Here is a 22,536-nt window from a genome sequence, read left to right on the forward strand (position 1 = left end):
AGAGAGGGAGAAAGAGAGATGAAAGAAAGGGATGGAGAGGAGAAATAGAGTGGGAGATTTGTAATAAGTGGGCTATAAACAAGGATCTCCGTATCTACTTTCTCTTTTCATGTCGACGGGCCTGTTTCACATATCAACATCTGTAAGCTGCACTTGAAAGTGAATTGCAGTCACTTATAATTAAGTTAACTGAAAACAGCAGTTCCGCCGGGGAGCTGCAGCAAAGCGTGGTTTCAGCATATCACCCTCACAGTCGTTGACCAGACATGTTAATGTAAATACATAGGCTGTTTGGATAAGGGAGAATAAACTATTTCATATAATTATCCTTCAGTAAAGAAAAAAAATGAATCTTTAATTTAAACTTTAATCTACATAGGGCGTAAAGCTTGTCAGACACCAGAACAACTTTCCTCCAATTATCCAGCTATTTGGCTGGTTGGAATGAAAATCTGGTAATGTATGGGAGCAAATGACAATCAGCCAATCAGCAATCTATATATCAGCTGACGCGATATGGACCTTATTCAGGTTCAATCGGTGCAGCTCTGCGCAGGCACCTATTTGCACATGTGCAGGGCCACTGAATGAACGCCTTCAGCCACTATGAAAGTCGATGAGGTGTCCGCTCGGATAGGGCAGGGAGGGGGCGGGTGGTTTGCGGACTTCGGCTCCGGGCAGGGGAACGCTGTTTCCTCAAATCTTGTTAAGATGTATAGTCAAAGAACATGATCCCTATTATTTTATTGTAATATTCTCCCCATGATAATATATGCAAATCTACATTGCCTCATATTTAATTATTACAGAGATATATGTATATATTCTAACATATTTTTGTTATTTTTGTCTTCTACTTTTAGGTTCGTTCTTTCCTTCTCTGAAGCCCTCAGATGGTGTCTTCAAGGTGATCTTCTGGTTGGGGTACTTTAATAGCTGTGTCAACCCTATAATATACCCGTGTTCCAGCAAAGAATTCAAAAGAGCTTTTATCAGACTGCTTCGGTGCCGCTGCCGTAGGAGGCGGCGCCCACTATGGCGGGTTTACGATCACACGTGGAGAACGTCCATGTCTAGCTCCAGAAGGGGATCAGACGTAGAACAGCATACAGACTACTCTTCTATGAACTCCTCGTTTATTTTCAACCCGGGAAACCATGGGATTGCTACGAAGAGGAAAGGCGTGGATTTTAACAGCTGGAAAATTCTTTCTCCTTTCCAAAACTCCTCTTCTCAGCTGAAGGAGAAGATGACCAGCCTCTCGAACAAAATAAAGAACGGTTCAACCAAGAGTAATTTGTCAGCAGCCTACAACAGCGACGTTGAGTCGATTTCCATGGCCGTCTCTAATGACTTTACGGAACTTGACCACGAAATTTATGATCTAAGTGACTGCTGTGGACTCAGAGAAACGGACATTTAGATGACATCATTATGATGTCATCTCATTTGCGATTGTTTTTCAGAGGAGGGGGGTAAACATGGTTAATATTTGTGAACAAAAAATAGATTTTTTTAATGATTTTTTGGGGATGCAAAACCAGAATGTGAAAGGGTTTGGTGCTGTATGGAGTTGGTGGCATTACTGATTGGGGGGGAAGGTGAAGATGTCATCAATCTCCTGTCGTTAACACCGAAACGGATTAATGTAATGAAACGCGATTGTTCAGTTGTTTGCATCGATCATTCAGTATTTCTAGTGCAGTATAATGTGGGTGAAGGCCATGATCTGATAAAAATTTTCATATTCAAAGGTGCAGGTATAAAAATAAGATGTGGGAGTGGCTTGATGACTTCATTCCTAAAGTAGGAGGAGCATGTCATAGGATATAGTTAATTATTTCATCATGCCCCGCCCATTATGTGTTTACTCTGAGTGGGTGTGTCTTACTGGCTTAATTTGCATCATTGTCGCACTCCTCTGCCCACCGTGAAGGCCCGCTTATGAAAATTGTCTGCACTCTCTGAAGAGTCCGGGAGGCTGCCCCCTCTAATAAATAACTTATTTGTTTGAGCATAGATACAAGCTTTTTACATACATACATACATACATACATACATACATACACTGATAGAGAAGTTTACGATGCACCTAAATTACTGGGTACTTTTTACATAGCTATATATCAACGATGACACAAAGGCCACTAAACCTACAATGCAAGTTACCTCGTAATGGGGCAGATGTATTAAGCCTGGCGAAGAGATAAAGTGGAGATACTGTAAAGTGGAAGGAGATAACGCACCAGCCAATCAACTGTGTTTGAAATATGACAGTTGGTAGTTGATTGGCTGGTGCATTATCTCCTTCCAATCAGCTTCTACTGTTATTTATCAAGCACATTCTAGAAAATGATACTTATAAAGCTGATTGCAAGGGGCGACTAATCCATCTGTCATCTTTAGAAGGATTAATCCATCTCCCCAAGACAGGATGCTGAGGAGAGCAGGTATATACTGGAGCCCTGGCATGCTGGGCTGGCTTAGACTGCCAAAAACAGGCCAGTAACTGCCCAATGGGGTGCAGGCTATACCACACCGATGTCATAAAATTATGGGATCAGAATAAAATCTGATTGGTTTCATAGAACTCCCATTTTAGTAAATAAACCCCTATGTATCAGGTTTCTCCCTTTAATCCAGGCAATTAGGGGGCCACACTCATGAGGATCCAGCAAAATAGTAACTAGGGATTGCAGCTGCTTTTTACACTACGCATGAGTGATACCAATCCCCGGGCATTTTTTCAATCCCAGGATTTGGGTTTGAAAAATGCTCAATACTAGGATTCCTGGGTTCCCAGGATTGGCCTCCCTAAAAAAATTAAAAAAATGTCCCCGCCCCCACAAACTACCCGCACATTTACTTATTCAGGCGGTGCAGCCGGGAGCAGGCGGGCTGTACGGCCAGAAGCGGGTGGGTGCCAGGGGAGGGTCAGGATTTCCCGGCGGTGTGGGCGTAAACTGTAGAGCGTCCGGGACTGAACAGCAGCGGTGCGGTTCGGCTAGAGTGGCAGAGGGTCCGGGATTCCCCGGGACGGAAGCTGTACAGCGGCGGGGTGGGGGTGCGGCCAGTAGGCTGCGCAGTGTGACCTCTGACCGGGTTATGCTGCACAGAGCCACACAGCAGGGATAGGCACAGCTGGGCAGTCTAATTCCAAAATCCCGGGAATGGAAACTCCAACCCCAGGATTCAAATCCTGGCAATTTTGTGGCCAAATCCCGGGATCCCGCCGAACCCAGGATTGGTCACCCTCCTACGCATGATGCAATATTGGTGATATGCTGCGATTCCGCAGTGTATGGGGGCGCTGTTTGGAATAACTGTTTTGCACAGTTTAGTAACAATGTTGCACCAAATTATAAACCTGTAGTAATCCGTGAAGCAAGAAGAGAGAGCTGAGAGGTCCGGCAGCTAAATTAAATGTTAAATGCTTATTTATACTTCACAAGGCAGCATGGCAACAAATTGCAAAATATCCTATAATCACTGAGGGGATAGGGTTCCAAAAATAGGGTGTAGTAGCGTCCCCTCTTCTAGTCCTTTGTGACTAGTAAAGCTGTCCCCAAATATGTGCTACTGTTATGAGTTGGTGCATTAAACCAGTGGTTCTCAACCTTGGTCCTCAAGCACCCCACACACAGTGCACGTTTCCCAGGTCACCCGGCAGGCGCACAGGTGCACACATTACTCGCTGACACATTTTAAAATGTGGTGGAGCTAATTATTTCACATGTGATTCTTTGTGGAGACCTGGAAAATGTGCACTGTTGGGGGGCCCTGAGGACCGAGTTTAAGAACCACTGCATTAAACCATAATAAGCTCAGGGGATACAGTCATTGCTGTAGGTCGACCCCATTATGGTCGATATTCATTGGATCGACCACTGAAGGCTGACAGACCTTATGTCGACACCTAAAATAGGTCAACATGGCTGGAAGGTCGACAATGGCAAGGGAGAGAGTCAAAAGGTCTGCAAGTTTTTCACATTTTTTGAGCCGACATGTGCCGACAGGCGGCATTTCCTGCCATACCATCCTCTAGGGCGTGGTGGGAGAATAACATAGTGTGCCGAGCGCAGCGAGCCGTGCGAGGGGACACGATACACTTTGACAGCATCCATGTCGACATTGGGGACAAAAAAAACTGTTGACCTAATGCTTGTGTCAACATTCCAATCCTGTCAACCTTAGCCATTTTGATCTAATTCAAGGCATGTCGACCTGCAGTGGTCAACTCAATGCATGTCGGCCCATAGCCAGGCTGGGAGTATTAAGGAGGCTGCCGGGGATGAGAGATGAGAGCTCTTTGCTTTGTGTCATATACTGTATCAGGTCATACAGAAATATACAGTATATAGAAAACGCGGTCACGGCGGGGGCTTATTTCTCTTGCAGATGAGAGCCATATGTTGGCGTATTTGCATAAACCATGTGACGGATGTTTATCAATCCTTCATCTGCAAACCCAATGGCTCGGAAAGATGTAGATGTCACAGTAATTGGAAGCAGGGTGTGTTTATATAGGTGGCTGATGGGAGGGCTGACCAATCTGCCCGTGGCACCATTGCCTGTCACAGTCTGCGGGTCAGTGTGCAGTTTGGCAGTAAGATCGCGGACTGCTGCACATTATCCCAGATGTTACACCTGTTTCTTATTACCCAATGCTGATACTGTGTACAAGATATTGTCATATCCTGGAGTAAAGCAGGCACCCGGCAGAAAAGGTCACCTAGTCACCATTGGCATCTTTTTCTCCATAAATTATGATCTATGTATGATAATTGCAGACTTTATTACAGCTATCCTGACTAGCAGCGCTTAGTACTATAGACTGCATTTTCTTTTTATTCTATGTGGAACTACAAGTCTCAGCAGGATAGCACATCTTATTATGTTTGGAGTTAGGTTGTTCAGCCCCAGGTCCCCTCTTCATACAATATATTGTTATGTGTCAGATGCCTTCTGGAGGAATAAAGCTTTCAGCCAAAAATCTTAATTATTTTTACATTTTCAAGTATTTATATCACATTTCCGGTCTTAACAATTAGTCCCCACAGTGAGAAAAAAAATATATATGTGCAGCGGAGAATGTTTTATAACGGCGTATTCCTAAAATACATCCACGAGCGGTGCATTGCCCAACTGTTCACCCTTTACACATAAAACATTCAGGGATCTATGTATTAAGCCTGGGAGATAGGTAAAGTAGAGAGAGAGAGAGATAAAGTAGCATCCAATCAGCCACGGCTTTGAAAAATAACAGTTAGGAGCTGATTGGCTGGTACGTTATCTCTCTACTTTATCTCTTTCCAAGTCTTCATACATAAACCCCTCAGCCACCAATATTACCAGGCGAAAATTGCCCTAGCACCCAGTCGGAGATGGGCATCTATTGTCTAACTTCCACTGCACAGATGAAAGGTAATTGCTGATTGGTTGTACTAGTGTGCATACATCCTGATTGTGTAAACAGTTGCAGCACAGATTTGGACACACAACATGAGAAATGTAAGAGGCTTTCCTGGGCAGGGAATAGGGGGTAACGGGAGGGAGGATGCTGGAAAGACAAAAACGTTTTGTCTTATTGGCGTGTTGCTGGAGAAGCAGTTACGGTACTTGTGTATTATCTGGGCTCCCGATTTTTTCATTGCATGCCAGAAACTTAAGGCTTGCAATGCAATGCAATGCAATGCGATTTTTCATTGTAAAGACCTGATTTTTAATTGTATAGTCAACCATGGGTGATTTCATACCCCCACTATCCAACTACGCATGGAGTTGATTTTATATAGTGTGGCGAGCGCAGCGAGCCACCGAGCCGGTAGCGTTGCCACCTCTCCAGGATTTCCTGGATTCTCCCTGAATTGGTGGCAACCCTCCAGGACGTTTTTGCAGTCTCCAGGATTCAGGGATTCTCGCAAAACCTGGGTGACTTTAAAAGCCTCCACAACCTCCCAGCGGAGTGTGAGCTCCGAGTGCCAGAAAGGCCACAGGGCATGCACAGTGCGTCTCCAGCACTTGTGAGTTGCTGCCCGCCCCACAGCTCCCTCTACCTCCAGAAATATTTAAACTTGGCCGCAGGAGTGAAGAGCACAGAGGAGCACTGTGCAGCCAACAGCTTAGGATGCTGCAGCAGTGCTTCCTCCCAAACTGAGCCTCCGAGGAGAGATAAGCCGGCTGCTACTGTGTATCAGTCCCAGGGCAGAGCCCTCTGTGCTGTCAGGCGAGGAAATGGTGAGGCCAGTGTTGAGGGGGGATTTGTGTGTGTGGACGGTCAGTGTTTGGGGCAGATATGCATGTTAGAGAAGTGAGAGGGTGGGGGAGCTTGCTGTGAAGTTGTTGTCACTGGTGTCAGGGTGAGGGGAGGATGTATGAGGTATCTCTGTGTAGGAGTTGTCAGTAGGGGAAATGTGTTATTAAATGTAACAATATGGACTTCAATACATGTCTGTATTAGAGGCCACGCCAACTTTTCTGAAGAGGTCATGCTCGTTTTACAAAGCCACGCCCACTTTTCCAGGAGCGTACGCGCACATGAAGGTGTGTGTGTGTGGGGGGGGGGGTAATCTCCAGGAATTGAAGATGCCTGAGGTGGCAAACTACCAGTGGGTCTGTTTGGTATGACTGTTGGTGCCAGTGTGTGTGGCTCCCCTATTTGAATGTTGAACTGTGCTGTAGCCGCCCCCCCCCCCCCCTCCTTGCTGATATAGTATATTTGTTTGCTGCACACAGAAAGCTGAGACCTATAGTACTTCAGCCCCTGTATTATCCAGAGCTACGGTACTGTTACAGGGATAATAAATAACCGGTAACATGCGCAACCTTACAATCAGAGTGTATGTTGCATGGCTGAAGATTCCAGACACCTCCCACGTGACCACAGTTGTCAGTGACATTCCTTCTCTGTCTCTGTGCATTGGGAAACATAAGCTATGTCTATCATGTACAGCCCTCTTATTCTTTTGGCCATCATTGTGTCCCCAGCCAGACACCGCTATGTTCCACTTGGCCGTGCTGATAAACATGTTGATCTGCACTTAAAATAGGTTTTGTGTCCAGTCCAGTGCAGAATATTCCGCCGCTGGCAGCCACTGGTGTGAGACGTGGCGGGATATCAGCCATCCGGTCACTTCAGGACGTCTGGTGAATCTGCTCGGCAGAGGTCAAATCTTGATGACCTTCAGACACCCAGAAGTAATAAATGTACCTGTCACTAAACTATTCTTAATGCAGCTTGACACAGTATGAAAGCACCTTGTCCTCACGACTGAATGTAAAGTGCCATGTTTAATATTCCATTGTAGCAACATCACGGATACATCCCCGCACACACTAAAGATTATAATGCAAGCCAAAAGCTTATTATAGGGAAGGATGGGGGGGGGGCTGCTAAGCGGTTATAGGGTGGGCTTAGATGTGACAATTCCACTTCTGCAGAGTTCCTAAGGATTTATTTGCATTGCATGCTAAACAATTGTGATTGTACTCTGATCTTACTTACAACGATCATAGACAGTGTCTAGGTCAGGCGTGGCTAGGGTTGCTAGGATTTCCGGGAATCTCCAGGAATCGGTGGCAACCCTCAAGGAGGCTTTTTCAGTTACCCGGATTCTAGGTTTCTCCCAGAATTCGGGTGTCTGAAAAAGCCTCCTGTCCTGCCCTCCACTCTCTCTCTACCCGTGCCCGTGTGCCGACGCTGCTGGCTGCCTGCTTCCGGAATCGGATGCACTCTATTCCCCCACAGACTGTAGACAGAGAGACTCGCGAGATGATGATGTCATCATCTCGTGAGTCTGTCCGTGTGTGACAGGCTGCGGGGGAATAGTGCATCCGATTCCCGGAAACAGGCAGACCTGCAGGGCCGGCACCACAGCAGCATGACACACCGCTGTGTGCAGCGATTGTGGTGAGTGACTGTTGGGAAATCGATCATGCGCCGATGTATCGATTTCCTCATATATTAATTACCTTATTTGACCTCAGTGTGAAGACCCCTTAGAGCTCCGTGAGAGTGTAACCTTATATGATATGACCAGTAACGAGGACCACAGACACAAGGTTAACTCTGATTTAATTATGACAAAACAACATATTTATACACAACATATGGCGCTTGGTTCAATTACATGATTGGTTAATATTTGGTGCAGAGGTAGGAAAATAACAGCGTCTATTGTGGGGTGGCTTATACGTCGCCTTGTAGGGGAGTATGTAGCAAAGTTATGAGAACTCACAGAATGTTCAGTTTCTGAGGAAAGTTACAGAGTACGGGATAGCGAGCGAGTACTGGAAACAAGCCAGAACATAGATAAGCAGACACAGAAATTATAAGACACAGAAACAAGATGGCTGATTAACCCTTCAGTCCCCTCTTAGAATCAATGTCCTTTTTAGACAATTTGATTCTTGTAGATGGCATCTTGTTTGGTACGGTAAACTTTGACATATTCACCATAATCTTCTGGTGAGGGAGGGCTTTTGGCGAGATCAGTGTACATAGCAGGTGTTACATTATCCAGGTACTTGGAACCAATCTTCTTGCATATGGGAAAAACACAATATCCTACTATCATAAGTACAATAATTACAATGAGGATAAATATGCCTATTTGTGTTAGTGCGTGTTTCCAATCGTCTAACCAACCAAACCAACTACTCCAGGGGTTCGTGACACCTGAGTTCTTCTTGAGTTCGATGGATAAATCTTCTAGATGTTTAATAGCTAGGGTAGTTTTCCCATTAGGACCTGTGTTGTCTGGGATATAAGTACAGCATCCATCAACCTTACCTATGTACACGCAGGTTCCTCCTTTCTCGGCAAGCATCATATCTAAAGCCATACGATTCTGAAATGTCATTTGTGATGTAGCTTCTAACTGTTCAGCAATACCTTTTAAAGCATCTCTAGTATCATTAACAAAACGCTGTTGATTATAATATATGTAATTTATCCAGTTCACATTTTTATTGATGGTTACCTGGGGAAGCAGGGACTCGAAGCCGGCAGCGACCTCATCACGAGCCTTAAATTCTTTAGGAACTCCCCGGGGAACACCAATAGTGTCTATGTATATGTGTGGATCGAAGCTTTCCTTTGGAGCTTCTCTTTTGTTTCTGGAGTTTGTGTTAGGTTTATCTGTGGGAGGAGGCTCAGGCAAATCGGCTGGGAGAATGTGTATGGGCATAATGATCTTTGCCAGGGCACACTCTCCTTTCCAAGGATTATCCAGCTTTGTCCTGAGTCTCATGTCTCCACAAATAAAATAAACATCTCCCAAAGATTTCTTCATGGTGGGTATGGTGATATGTCTTCTTTCAGCACAATACCCATCAGGAAACAATTTCAATTGTACAACATTTTGATCAGTACTATTAGAGAAATAACAAGTGTAATTACCGGGGTAAATAGTTATAGTACTACCAGGGTTGGTATTCTTTGTCATAATGGGGTATTCCTTTTTCCATTGTTCACATTTGGCTTCTTCTATTACAGTGTCAGTGTATAAACTAAAAAAGCATTTATCCTGTTCAGGTGGTATGTGTATGGGTACAGTACCTAAATGGGGTCTGGACTTTCCACACACATAGCAATCAGTTTGATTAACCTTGCGGGCATTATACTTCATCCATTCTAACCAATAGTTTACATCAGAGAAACCTGTTTCCATAGACATGGTATCTTCATACGTGGGATTATCAATGGCTAACATATCATTAAAAGTAGTGACATGTGGTTTAAAGAATGATGATGGTGTTTTAGGTTTTACAGTGGTTTTGAGGGCGGTGTATTCTGGGTTATCATACATGTCTTTTAAATGAAATCTTCCCCTTGGGCCCCCGCTTTCTCCTGATTGATATTTACCCATGACATATAGTCCGGCATCGCCGGGGGCCGGGTTTTCTAGGTTAATGATAAATTGGCTATTGCAAGTGCCCTTTTTTCGTAGGGACATACGGGCTAGTAAGGATCGACCATTGGACCATTTATGGATGCCAACATCGGGGTAATATCCCCAGTCTTGGCTGATATCAAAGGCAGTGGTATCTGCTCTAGTGTTCCACCCAACAGCCCCCCATGAGTTGCAAGAATCTCCCCAGTAAGTACTAGTGATACAGATATATACGTGACTTACAGCGTGTGGTGTGTGGTGGATGTTACACAGCCATGGTAGCGGTGGTTCTCCTCGATTCCCGCCTTGATTGTTTGAACAAGATACAATATCACAATAAGAAAATATGAAAGTAGCAACAGTTGTACTAGAAGAATTATACCAGAAGGTAAAACGTCCATCATTCTGAGTAATATCAACTTCAGCAAAACAGTTATAAAGAACAAGCCCGAATAAAATCACTAGGGCTAAGGTGGGGGGAGTCATATCCTGTAGCGTCGTCCTCGGCTTCAGAATGTTGTACCCCTGATTCCTCATCACCTCCAGCCGGCAGGTCTTCTCCAAGTTGGAGGTCAGAGCCACTGGCTCCCGTTATTACCTCTCTCGTCCCGTCTGTGTCAGTCTCGGGATCGGTGTCGACCTCTGTGTTGACGTGTGGTGGAGGTGGAATTTTCTTTACTCTGGATGCATGGATCCACGTTGGTCCTTCGTCGGTGAGGACAGCCGTCCTGGTGACTGCGACCACTTCTGTCTCTGGTCCGTAGGTGAAGTCTCCGGGGTGCTTGTTTCTCGGCAACACTTTCACTACGACCTTGTCTCCAACCCTGAATGGGTGAGTGGGTATCTGTGGATGAGAAGGATTCTTAAAGATAACATTTTGTTCTAACTCATTAAGTTTCTCTATTAGGGATCTAATGTACTCTTCTCTTATTACGTCTAGATCTCCCTCAGTTGTAACTAGTGGTTTCTTTGCCCAGGGAGTGGGGAAAGGTCTGCCCATCAGTACTTCAAAGGGGGAGTAACCTAGAGTCTTTTGTGGAGTCATTCTCTGTGGGTGATATGGAATGTAAAACTTCCATTCTATTTGCAGTGCTTTGACTAGTTCTGCTGTGACTTTGGCTGTGAAGGCTGAACCTTTATCACTATTAATTTAAAGCGGGCATCCCCAGCACGGAATGATTACTCGCGTGAGTATGCGGGCTACTGTTTTTTGCATCTTCTGATTTAGTGGCATATGCTTCTAGCCACCGAGAAAACATGTCGACAATGACCAGGGCATATTCCTGTCTTCCTGCATTATTGATATGTGTGAAATCGAGTTGCAGGTGAGTGAATGGAGTGGTTGGGTATTCTAGGTGCTGGTGTCTTGCTTTGTCTGGGTTATTTGGGTTGTTTCTGAGACATATTATACATCTACTGATGTATTGTTTAATGAGATCTTTTGCATTAGTAATGTAGAAATCATTGGAGAGGAGTAAAGTAGTTGTTACTATACTATGGTGTCCTACTCCGTGGTAGTGTGCTATGAACAATGATGCACTGGTTTGGGGTATACATGGTTTCCCCTCTTTGCAGATTAATCCAGTCCGTGGATTCTTCTGCAGTATTGGATATGTCCAATCTGATAGATCTGAATTAGAGGCAGCAGCCTGTAATTCTGTCAGTAGGTATGTATCATCTAACGAAGGAGGCGAGATGACAGCAAGAGTGAGGCTATATGTTGCTATAGTGGCAGCACGTTTAGCAGCGGTATCAGCAAGAGCGTTGCCTTTGCTGATATCATCCTTTCCTCCAGTGTGTGCTTTACAATGAAGGATGGCAATTTGAGATGGTAATGTAATTGCGTGTAAGAGATCTGTGATGAGTTGCGCATGTGATATGCCTTTCCCATCAGCGCCAGTGAAGCCTCGGCGTTGCCAGATCATACCATGATCATGAACAACTCCGTAAGCGTATTTGGAGTCTGTGTAAATTGTGACAGGTTTGTCTTTGTAAATGTGACAAGCTCGAGTGAGTGCAATGAGTTCTGCAGCTTGTGCTGACTGTAAGGGGACTGTCTTTGCTTCAAGGGTGGTGTTTGGAAGTTTAACCACTGCATATCCTGCCTGGTACGTGTTGTCATTGGGACGGCTGCAGGAGCCGTCAACAAATATTATGTCGGCATCGGGGATAGGCACAGTCGACATGTCATGTCTGGGTGAAGTTTCTGAGTCAATTGTCAGAGTACAGTCATGTTGAGGCGGCGCCTCGTCGTCAGGTCCTTTAAGACCTAAAAGTGCGTTTAGTACAGGGACAGGTCCTTCTGTGTTTGTTGCATACTTAATGGTGAGAGAAGGGTTACTAAGTAGGAGTACTTCATAACCACTAAGTCTTTGGGCAGACATGTGTTGTGTGTGTAGACCTTTGAGGATGGAGAGGACATTATGTGTGGTATGTAACACAGTAGGATGTCCTAATGTAAGTGATGTGGACATCTCAACAACCATTGCACAGGCAGCCAGTGCTCGAAGACAAGCTGGCATTCCTTGCACAGTGACAGGCATTACCTTTGAGAAGAATGCGACTGGGCGCATTTTGCCTCCATGAAGTTGGGTCAGTACACCCGCCATAGTTGTACATGTGTCCCTTGCAAACAAGTGAAATGATAACATATAGTCCGGGAGACCAAGCGCGGGACTCTGTACTAACATTTCTTTCAATTTTTTAAATGCAGAATACATTTCATCTGACCATTGTATAACCTTGGGTTTGTCTTTGAGTGTACATTGTCTCAAGATGTTATCGTAATAGGAACAATCAGAAATCCACTGTCTGCAGTAATTTACCATACCCAAGAAAGACAGCATATCCTTCTGGGTAGTTGGGGTGACCAGGCCCAATACAGACTGTATGCGTTGTGGACTGATTTTCCTTTCTCCCTCAGAGAGTACAAAACCCAGGTAATTGACATGCGTTTTACACCATTGCAATTTTGCTCTTGACACTTTGTGTCCACATTAACAATGAAATTCCATTTAACCGGCTGGCCTCCTCGGTGACACTACAGAGAAGCAGATCATCTGCATACTGTAGCAGGACAGAACTATGGGGGGGGTGCCATGGAGCCAATGTGGCTTGGAGGATTATGCTATAGACCACTGGAGAGTCAATATAGCCTTGGGGTAAACGACACCAGGTTAATTGTTTACCTTCAAATGAAAAAGCAAAGAGTAATTGGGTCTCTGTGTCAATAGGAATGCTAAAAAACGCGTTTTTCAAATCTATTACATTAAAGTGGGTTGCGTTTGCAGGGATTGCTGAGATGAGTGAATTGATGTCTGGTACTATCTACAGAACAATTAATTAGTTTATTATCTGAGGTCCTGTTGACCATATCTGAGGATTTACAGTGTCTAATTCTGTGTTTGGGTCAGAACTGTCAGTCATGAGCAAGTGTGGTGATGAAACATCAATTCCCTTTCCTGCTTCTGATGGACTAATTATGATTTCTAGCACAGAGAGAAGATCTCTGCCTAGCAAATTGATTGGGCAGTCAGGTATTACAGTAAATTCATGTTTTCCTATGTCATGGCCCTTTAAGGTCAGTCCCTGCCAGTCAATCTGAAATCTGGGGTTGTCTCTTGGTCTGGGTTGACTGGGCTGCATGGGGTTACTGACCTGTCGGGGTTTGTTTGAAGGGAACGTACAGTCTCTAGCCCAATGGCTATCCCTTTTATAATTATAGCAGCTTGTCTGCCTGTTGGGTGGGGGTCCCGCAGGAGCCCTCTGAGGTAGTCTGTCTCTAGGAGGACGGAATGGTTTATTCTGTCTCCTAGGATTGTTTTGATTTTGGAAGCGTGTGAACGGGGTATGTGATGGTGTGACAGTGTTTCTTTTAACTTCAAAACAACCTGCTGCTTCCCCTCCATACAAATGTTTTTTAAAATCCTTTACTGTATCAGAGGTCCGGCAGCAGATTATTAATGAAAGTAGAAACAAGTAAATTATCATTATGCAGAAGCGGCAGACCTGCTTCCTTGGTTCAACACTTCTTGAATCTTTTCCAGAAATTTGTCACTGTTTCTGTTTACATGAAACTGCAATAGGCAGCGATGTTCAGTGTTAGGGAGAGAGAGACCAATACTGCAGCTTCCCCCTCAAACCCCCCTCTTCCAGCAAAGACACAGAAGTCCAGCAGGAATCCGCCGTACACCCTGAGAGCTCAACAGAAAATAGATCTTTCAAAGCTGAACTGGTGTACGGTGATTTCATTCCACATGTTAGTTATCTCCTGTGCTTTGTTAAGGGGATAGTCTGCAGCTGTTTACTATATTGCAGGGATCGGGGTATTAATACTGGGGACTTGATTCCAGTCCCATCTATTATATTGTCCACCTCATGGATTAACAAGGTAATAATTTGTGGGCAACATATTCCTTACATATTTCACTAGGTAATGGGGGTGGATAGACTGTTTTATTCTTACTATTATTTCCACCCATGTCGGGGTATGATTGTGTATCAATGTATTTTTGAATAACGTCTGTGCGCAGATGGCAGCCTAATACAAGGACCGCCTCTACAACAGTACCGTTAGACAGGGACGTGAGTGTAGATTTGAACCTTATAAGTTCACTATTGGCAGATACTAATTTCGGCCAATAATCGTCTCTTTCAGGGTTGTGGTACCAAAGCACTATACTACACTGATAATCTTCACAGTTTCCTATTTGTGGGTGTCTAGGATGTGACATATGTGACTGTGGTATGAGAGCGTGAAAAATTCAAAGTGTGCAGACTAGGGGCGTTGTCACAGAAAGGCAGGTATAACCTATAGCAGCAATCTGCGAGAGTTGGTCTTTGTCTGCTCACTTTTAGAATTATGTATTCACTTTAGACATCTCATACAATTTTAAATGTATAATGATTTTGTTAGTAGAGACCACAGACTGTCTACGTGACAGTGGATAGAGTCCAGTGGTTTCGTTGCTGAGAACTGTATATGAAGCCTTCACGTTGCGTTACTCCGAGAAGGAGAGCATAAAGTCCGCAAGTCTGTTGGCATACAGTAGTCAGATGAGACAAGTGGTGAGATTAGTGTGCGTGAACTTACCAGCCGCACGGTTTACAAGGAAATACAGATATCACGAGTGTGTATACTCACCAATCACACAGGGATATTGAATGAAAGAAAAACTTATACTTTAAGACAATACAATAAAGACAATTGGCCAATAAAGAATGGGCGTTCAAAGTGAGGTACTATTTAGACTAAAGACCCCAGGTCTCCTTCGTACTCCAAGTACGGCATCTGATCCCAGATCAGGTTATGTGCACAAAAATAGACTAAAGACCCCAGGTCTCCTTCGTACTCCAAGTACGGCATCTGATCCCAGATCAGGTTATGTGCACAAAAATAGAAGACTTTAACTTCTATGATAGAAGACTCTAACTTCTATATAAGACATTCAACATACCCCAGGCATGGTGTCACAGGTTCAGGATCGAGTATGTCCGTAACCTCACAACAGATTCAGGCAGACTGTAAAATCTTTATGACATCTGTGTAGGAATGAACCTCGCATCCCGGTGGCCGAGCCCCCAGCTCTGTTGGGAAATCGATCATGCGCCGATGTATCGATTTCCTCATATATTAATTACCTTATTTGACCTCAGTGTGAAGACCCCTTAGAGCTCCGTGAGAGTGTAACCTTATATGATATGACCAGTAACGAGGACCACAGACACAAGGTTAACTCTGATTTAATTATGACAAAACAACATATTTATACACAACATATGGCGCTTGGTTCAATTACATGATTGGTTAATATTTGGTGCAGAGGTAGGAAAATAACAGCGTCTATTGTGGGGTGGCTTATACGTCGCCTTGTAGGGGAGTATGTAGCAAAGTTATGAGAACTCACAGAATGTTCAGTTTCTGAGGAAAGTTACAGAGTACGGGATAGCGAGCGAGTACTGGAAACAAGCCAGAACATAGATAAGCAGACACAGAAATTATAAGACACAGAAACAAGATGGCTGATTAACCCTTCAGTGACAAACCCCGCTCCCACATTTATGTATATTTTTTTAGGTTTCAGAGAACACGCCCACTTTTGTAAAGACCACGCCCCCTTTTGAGGCCACACCTACTTTCCTGGGAGCGTGTGCACCTTCGGCGTGCGCATTATTAATGTGGGGGGGGGGGGTTATCTCCAGGAATCACCAATGACTGAGGTGGCAAACTGAATTTGACTCTTGTCCTGCGCAAAGTGTTTGTAGGATCAATATAACAAACAGTGGTATAAAGTTGGGGTGTAATGTTCAATCTACGGACACAATAATACAGGGGAGGGCCTGGCGATGCTGTCCATACACCCCTGGGGGCCACGCTCTTTCCATCCTGGAACTAAAAGGCCACCTGGCACACGCCCCAGACTCCGCACATGCCCAGAATAGAGAGTGGGACTCTTCAGAGCAAACTGACATGCAAACCCTAGGGGCCAGTCTCACCGCCGGGCCCCACAGCTGCTAAATGGGCTTCTGCGACAGTACTTACATCACCAGTAGAAAGATATTGTAGGATCAAAATTGGTCCAATTAATTAGAATTTGAATTATGGGGTAAACATTCAAAAGTCCCTTGACTCTAAAGAACATAATAAAGCCATAACAGTAGAGAACATAGATAGAATGAAAGCTACCCATGTGATCCATTGCTTCAATGTGATTGGTGGATGGCTCGGTTATAGAGAACACACCCACGCAGAGCAAGTGGTGAATCGGTGAGTGCGGGGAGTGTTTTGAAATAGTTCAAAAGTGACATAGATTTACCTATATTTCGTTTACATGTATATACGTGTATATTTTCATACTTTGTTTTTGGGTTTTTTTGGAAAATTATTTTGTTCAGTTGTATTTATTGGTTACATTTTGTGATTTAATTTACTATATTACAAGTACGTGCTGTCCCAAGGGCTCAGCTCGCTGTAGAATTTTTATGTTTTTCTTGAAAAAGAGATCTACTTGCAACCTAGAAGAGTGTATATATATTACATCTGGTGGTCATTATGTGGCATAAATCATATCAGGCAATTTGTGACGGGCCGGATATGCCCTGACTATAGACCGTAGAGTCATGGCATGCTGAGCCTTGTAGTCAGACAATATCCGATCTGTGTGAGCACGGTGTAGAGTCAGCTATTGTCATGGTGGAAATTCCTTACAATGCAGGATATGTTTTATTTTGTAATGCTCACGAGTCACTATGTATTTTCACAAAGGTAATATATGTTTTATATTAATAAAAAAATGTGAAATAATTATGTTTGCGTACAAGTTGCTTTATTTTATTAAATGTGTACACTAGATTATTATTATTAATATTATTACTAGCTGACCCGCCGAGCGTTGTCCAGGAAAAAATTGCAATTTTTTTATTTCCAAAATTGCTGTAAATTTTCATCTTATGCTGTGCCAAAGACCTAAGATTGTAATTTGTTAAAGCCTCCACCATAATGTTAGAATGTGTTTGCATTAATACTCAATGATGGCAATGAAATCAGCTGTGGTGGTGTTGTTTGAAACACAACGCTCCTGAGTTGATAACTTGTGTGTATTGATGAATTCCACATCCACTCCTGAGATTTAGCACCTATGACATACCCTCCAACATCTGAGGTCAGAAATCGGTATAAAATCAGAAAGGGGCGTGGTCATGGAAAAGAGGCGTGACCACACCTCCATTTCTATACTTTCATTGGTACAATTTCTAGGGTGTGTAATTACAGGCGCTGAGTGCATGGAGACCAGGGTGGGCGTTACTTACAGCGCCATACTTAATGAAAAATTCACTGCTCCCTGCCAATGCTGCTCCCCCTCATCACTCCCGCCACAGAGTTGCTGCAGCAGTCTCTGACGTCTGGTGTCTCTACTAAATAGTGGGGCAGCCCCTGAGTGCGGGAGCAGGTCTGCGGATCCGGCCACGTGATGTCATGACGCGACACACGCTACCCGGACCACTGGGAATGGGTGCAATGGGCCAAATTCTTTCCTACACCCACCAGACAATCCACCGATCCAATACAATAGGTAGTGAGAAACCTTAAGCACACTGGGTGACACTTTAAAATATTTATTCAAGGTAAAAAAGGATAAAATAACATTGACATCATACAAATGAGAAGAGTTCCTCCTTACCCAGCAAAGGTGGTGGAGCCAGGGACGGTGTTAACAGTGTTTCCAAAAAGTGCTCACACTGTAGGCTCCACAGGTTTGGTGCTGGGTTAGGTACTTTACAGATGATTGCAATTCTGGGCCAATGCGTTTCGAGTCTTATCAGACTCTTTATCAAGGCTGATGGATTGCTGTATCGGTTACTTATTTATAGTGGAAATGGGCGGGAAAAATGGGGCGGGGAGCGTCCCTCACTGTGGCTCCTCCCCGGAAGTCAAGTTGGTACACACTTCCTAGTGTGCGCTGGTTACACTGCTCCTTCTCCCCCGCCTGGTATCCTGGCACCGTTACATTGATGGCGTTCTCTTCTTTTGGAGAGGATTGGAGGAAGATCTTGATACCTTCTGTAACCATCTCAATCTCAATCAACTCAACATTCAACTTACCTTTTCAAAAAGCCAGCAGGAGATTCACTTCTTAGATCTCACCATTTATATCAAGGATAACAAAATACAAACAAAAACCTACAAAAAACCCATGGACACTAATTCGTATATCCATAAAGAAAGTCAACACCTCCCAAGATGGTTAAATAGTGTACCGAAAAGCCAGTTTCTACGTGTAAAAAGAAACTGTACGGAAAAAGAAGTTTGTGAAGAACAATTAATTGAGATGTTAACTAACTTTAGGGCTAGGGGTTACGAATCGAGCCAGATCAATACTGCATGACAAGAGGTTCAGGATATAGACAGGAATACTCTGATTGAAAAGAAGAATAAAGAAGAGAAAACCAGAACTTCAGATTTGGCCTTCATAACTCAATTCAGCCCCCATCAAAAGAAATTTGAAGCTATCCTCAAAAAACATAAGCCCTTACTAAAAAAAGATCCCATTCTGGTGAATAATTTACCCACCCAACCAGCATTCATCTATCGTAGATTGGATAACTTACAGAAGAAGTTAGTGAAAAGTGCTCTCCCCTACACAGATCCGTCCAGCATACGAACATAGGTGTGAGGCATGCGGGATGTGCAAAACGGTCAAATCCAAGAGAGACACTTTTAAGGTTAATAACAGAGAATTTAAGATTTCCCAATTTATAACCTGTCATACACCAAACGTCATTTATCTTATTGAATGCTCGTGCGGATTAATATACATCGGACGGACCAGCAGAGCACTCAAAACTTGAATGGTGGAACATTTGCGCAACATCAGAAATGGGGTCCAAACTCATTCTGTAGCAGAACATTTCAGTACCACCCATGATTGTTCAAGCAAATATATCAGAGACTTCATGGCAATAGAAAATATCAAAACTACTTGGAAACACAGAGACTCTGAAACCATGCTAGCTAAGAAAGAGATGGAATGAATATTCAGACTCAAAACTCTGGTTCCCCATGGTCTAAACAAAGATGGCCGCCAAATGCTTAATCATGGACATCCACTTCCGATATCCGACCTAGGAACAATCACTTCCAGCGGGAGTACGAAGCAGCCGGCTTGTTTACATCACCTGACCGCGGGCACTGACTTCCGGCAGCCTGACGCCGGAACCCGGAAGTTGATTAACTTCCGCCGGGACAGCGGGGGAGAAGGAGCAGAGTAACCAGCGCACACTAGGAAGTGTGTACCAACTTGACTTCTGGGAGGAGCCACAGTTAGGGCCGTTCCCCTCCCCCGTTTTTCCCGACCTTTTCCACTATAAATAAGGAACCCATACATCAATCCATTAGCCTTGATAAAGAGTCTGATTAGACTCGAAACGCGTTGGGCCAGGATTGCAATCATCTATAAAGGACCTAACCCAGCACCAAACCTGTGGAGCCTACAGGGTGAGCCCTTTTTGGAAACACTGTTAACACCATCTCTGGCTCCACCACCTTTGCTGGGTAAGGAGGAACTCTTCTCATTTGTATGATGTCAATGTAATTTTATCCTTTTTTACCTTGAATAAATATTTTAAAGTGTCACCCAGTGTGCTTAAGGTTTGTCACTACCTATTGTATCAGTCCATTGCTTTGGGTGTTTTAGGAAACACCAAGGAGTTAACCTAAGCTGCAAGGGAGGTGTGCAGGGAGACTGAAGCTCATCCTTTCTGCCACAATCCACCTATCTAGCCATTGGAAGAATCAATGGGTGCATTGATAATGTTTGGTCAATGGTCATGAGCTCTGCCTGTATTTGTTTGAATGTTTTGAGTAGAAGTTGAAGAATAACACTGAGATGAAGATTTTCCATGTTTTTAATCCTACTTTCTTTTCTTGATTGTATTTCTATGTACACCTATATTTTTTTCATGATTAATTGAGTAAATTGTACACATTATTGTGACAAATCTTTATCTCTTCTAGTCTTTTTCTTCAACTTCCTACACTAATAACATTCAAACAAATACAGGCAGCGCCCTTAAGGCAGAGCAGTGCCTAACATCCAACTAACAGGGTGATCGCAGTGTACCCACTTTGTATTGATCAATGGGTGCATTGGCCAGGACAAAGATTTATCAGTGCCACCGGCCAGGGAGTGTAGTGACAGCCTGGAGGACTGGAGAGATGGATATGGGAAGAAAAATAAAAAACAGTATATTCGGTACAGTTTTTATTAGCCGGTACAGACTGTTAACCCCTTCCCGACATTGCCTTTTATGGTAATTTTTTTTTTTTTTCCTCCTTGCGTTCAAATAAGCGTAACTTTTTTAATTTTCCGGCTATATAGACACATGAGGGCTTTTTTTTTGCGGGACAAGTTGTACTTTGTAATGGTACCATTTACTATACCGTATAATGTTCTGGGGAATCAGGAAATAATTCAATGTGGGGTAAAAAAAAAAAAAAACGCCATTCCACAATTTTGCGCTGGTTACGGTTTTTTTGAAGTTCATATTTCGTTTAAAATGATGGGTTATCTTTATTCTATGGGTCGTTACGATTCCGGTGATACCAAACTTATATAGTTTTCGTTACATTTTACCACTAAAAAAAAAAATAGAAAATGTTACGGTTTTTCGAATTTGCGTCGCGTCGCCATGTTCTGCGGCTTATAACTTTTTTATTTTTCCACCTACGGACCTGGGTGAGGGCTCATTTTTTGCGGGCTGAAGTGTACTTTTTAATTAATACCATTATGGGATATGGGCGACTTTCTGATCTCTTTTAGCTATTTTTTTTGGGGTAGGCGATGCGACCAAAAAACGTAGTTTTGGCGTTGGGGATTATTTTCCGTTTACGCCTTTAACCGTGCGGGATAACTAATGTTATATTTTAATAGATCGGACTTTTAGGAACGCGGCGATACCAAATATGTTTATTTTTTTTATTTTTTATTTATTTTTATTTGGGAAATGGGGAAAGGGGGGTGATTTGAACTTTTAATATTTTTTTATTTTTTTTTTAATTTTGAAACTTTATTTTTTTTTTTTTTTTACTTTTACTACAAGGCCCTCTAGTGTACTTGACCACTAGGGGGCGCGATCGCCTGTACTAGGTTCAGCCATAGAGCTCTATGGCTGAACGTAGTGATTTTATGCACTTCCTATTACATCCTGCCTCAGGCAGGATATGATAGGTATGCAGACACGGCCAGCACAGGGGTCTACATTAGACCCCTGGCTACCATGGCAACCGATCGGCACCCTCCGATCTCGCTGCGGGGGGCCCCGATCGGCGCCGGAGGGGGGCGCCCCCCCTCCGATCAGCTATTTAAGCACTGCGGTCGCTTTGCCCGCGGTGCTTAAAGGGTTAAACGGCCACGATCGGCGAACTCGCCGCTCGTGGCCGTGAGAGCAGGGACCTGGCTGTAATATACAGCCATTACCTGCTCTCTTTCAAGCCAGCTCACTCCGTGAGCTGGCTTGATTCCCCCGCAACCGACATATGACGTAAATGTACGTCATATGTCGGGAAGGGGTTAAAAAATGGCAAATTTCGTTACAGTTGGAGGGTATGTATGATGCAATTATTTTTGTGTTCTGTGTGTGTTGTACTGTTTTTGTGTGTGTGTTGTAGTGTATGTGGGTGTGTGTGTTGTGTTGTGTGTATCTGTCCAATGCGTAAGTGTGTGAGGTGCGCTACGTATATATACAGTACTGTATGTGTATGTGTCAAATGTGTCATTGTGTATCTGTGCAATGTTTAAGTGTGTGTTTTGTACTGTTTTTGGGTGTGTGTAGTGAATGTGGGTTTGTTTTGTACTGTTAGGGGTATGTTTTGTGTGTGTTTTGTGTGTATCTGTCCAATGTGTAAGGGCATAAGATGTGCTATGTATATATGTGTGTGTAGTGTGCTGTGTGTATCTGTGCATTGTTTAAGTGTGTGTGTTCTGTGTGTTGTACTGTTTTTGGGTATGTGTTGTAGTGAATGTGGGTGTGTGTTGTACTATGAATGGTGTGTTATGTGTGTTTGTTGTGTTGTGTGCATCTGTCCAATGTGTAAATGTGTGAGTTGCGCTATGTATATGTGTGTGTGTAGTGTGCTGTGCGTATC

General features: G+C 43.7%; 1 protein-coding gene across 3 annotated transcripts in view; it reads left to right on the forward strand.

Annotated features, from left to right (window-relative positions):
- Positions 1-22,536, forward strand: part of ADRA1D (adrenoceptor alpha 1D) — a 179,384-nt gene that overhangs the window by 149,224 nt on the left and 7,624 nt on the right. For 2 of the 3 annotated variants that reach the window (XR_014473297.1, XR_014473298.1), the window contains exon 2: positions 864-7,909. Coding sequence is in view for 1 of the 3 variants with exons in the window: in XM_083181131.1 (XP_083037257.1) it covers positions 864-1,423 (560 nt within the window). In the remaining 2 variants the exon portion in view is untranslated. Of the gene's footprint in view, positions 1-863; positions 17,198-22,536 lie in introns of those variants that run through there. The other variant, XM_083181131.1, reaches the window with a different exon arrangement.

The sequence above is a fragment of the Crinia signifera genome, chromosome 1 (assembly GCF_055691185.1).
Source record: "Crinia signifera chromosome 1, ASM5569118v1, whole genome shotgun sequence".
Classification (NCBI taxonomy): Eukaryota; Metazoa; Chordata; class Amphibia; order Anura; family Myobatrachidae; genus Crinia; species Crinia signifera.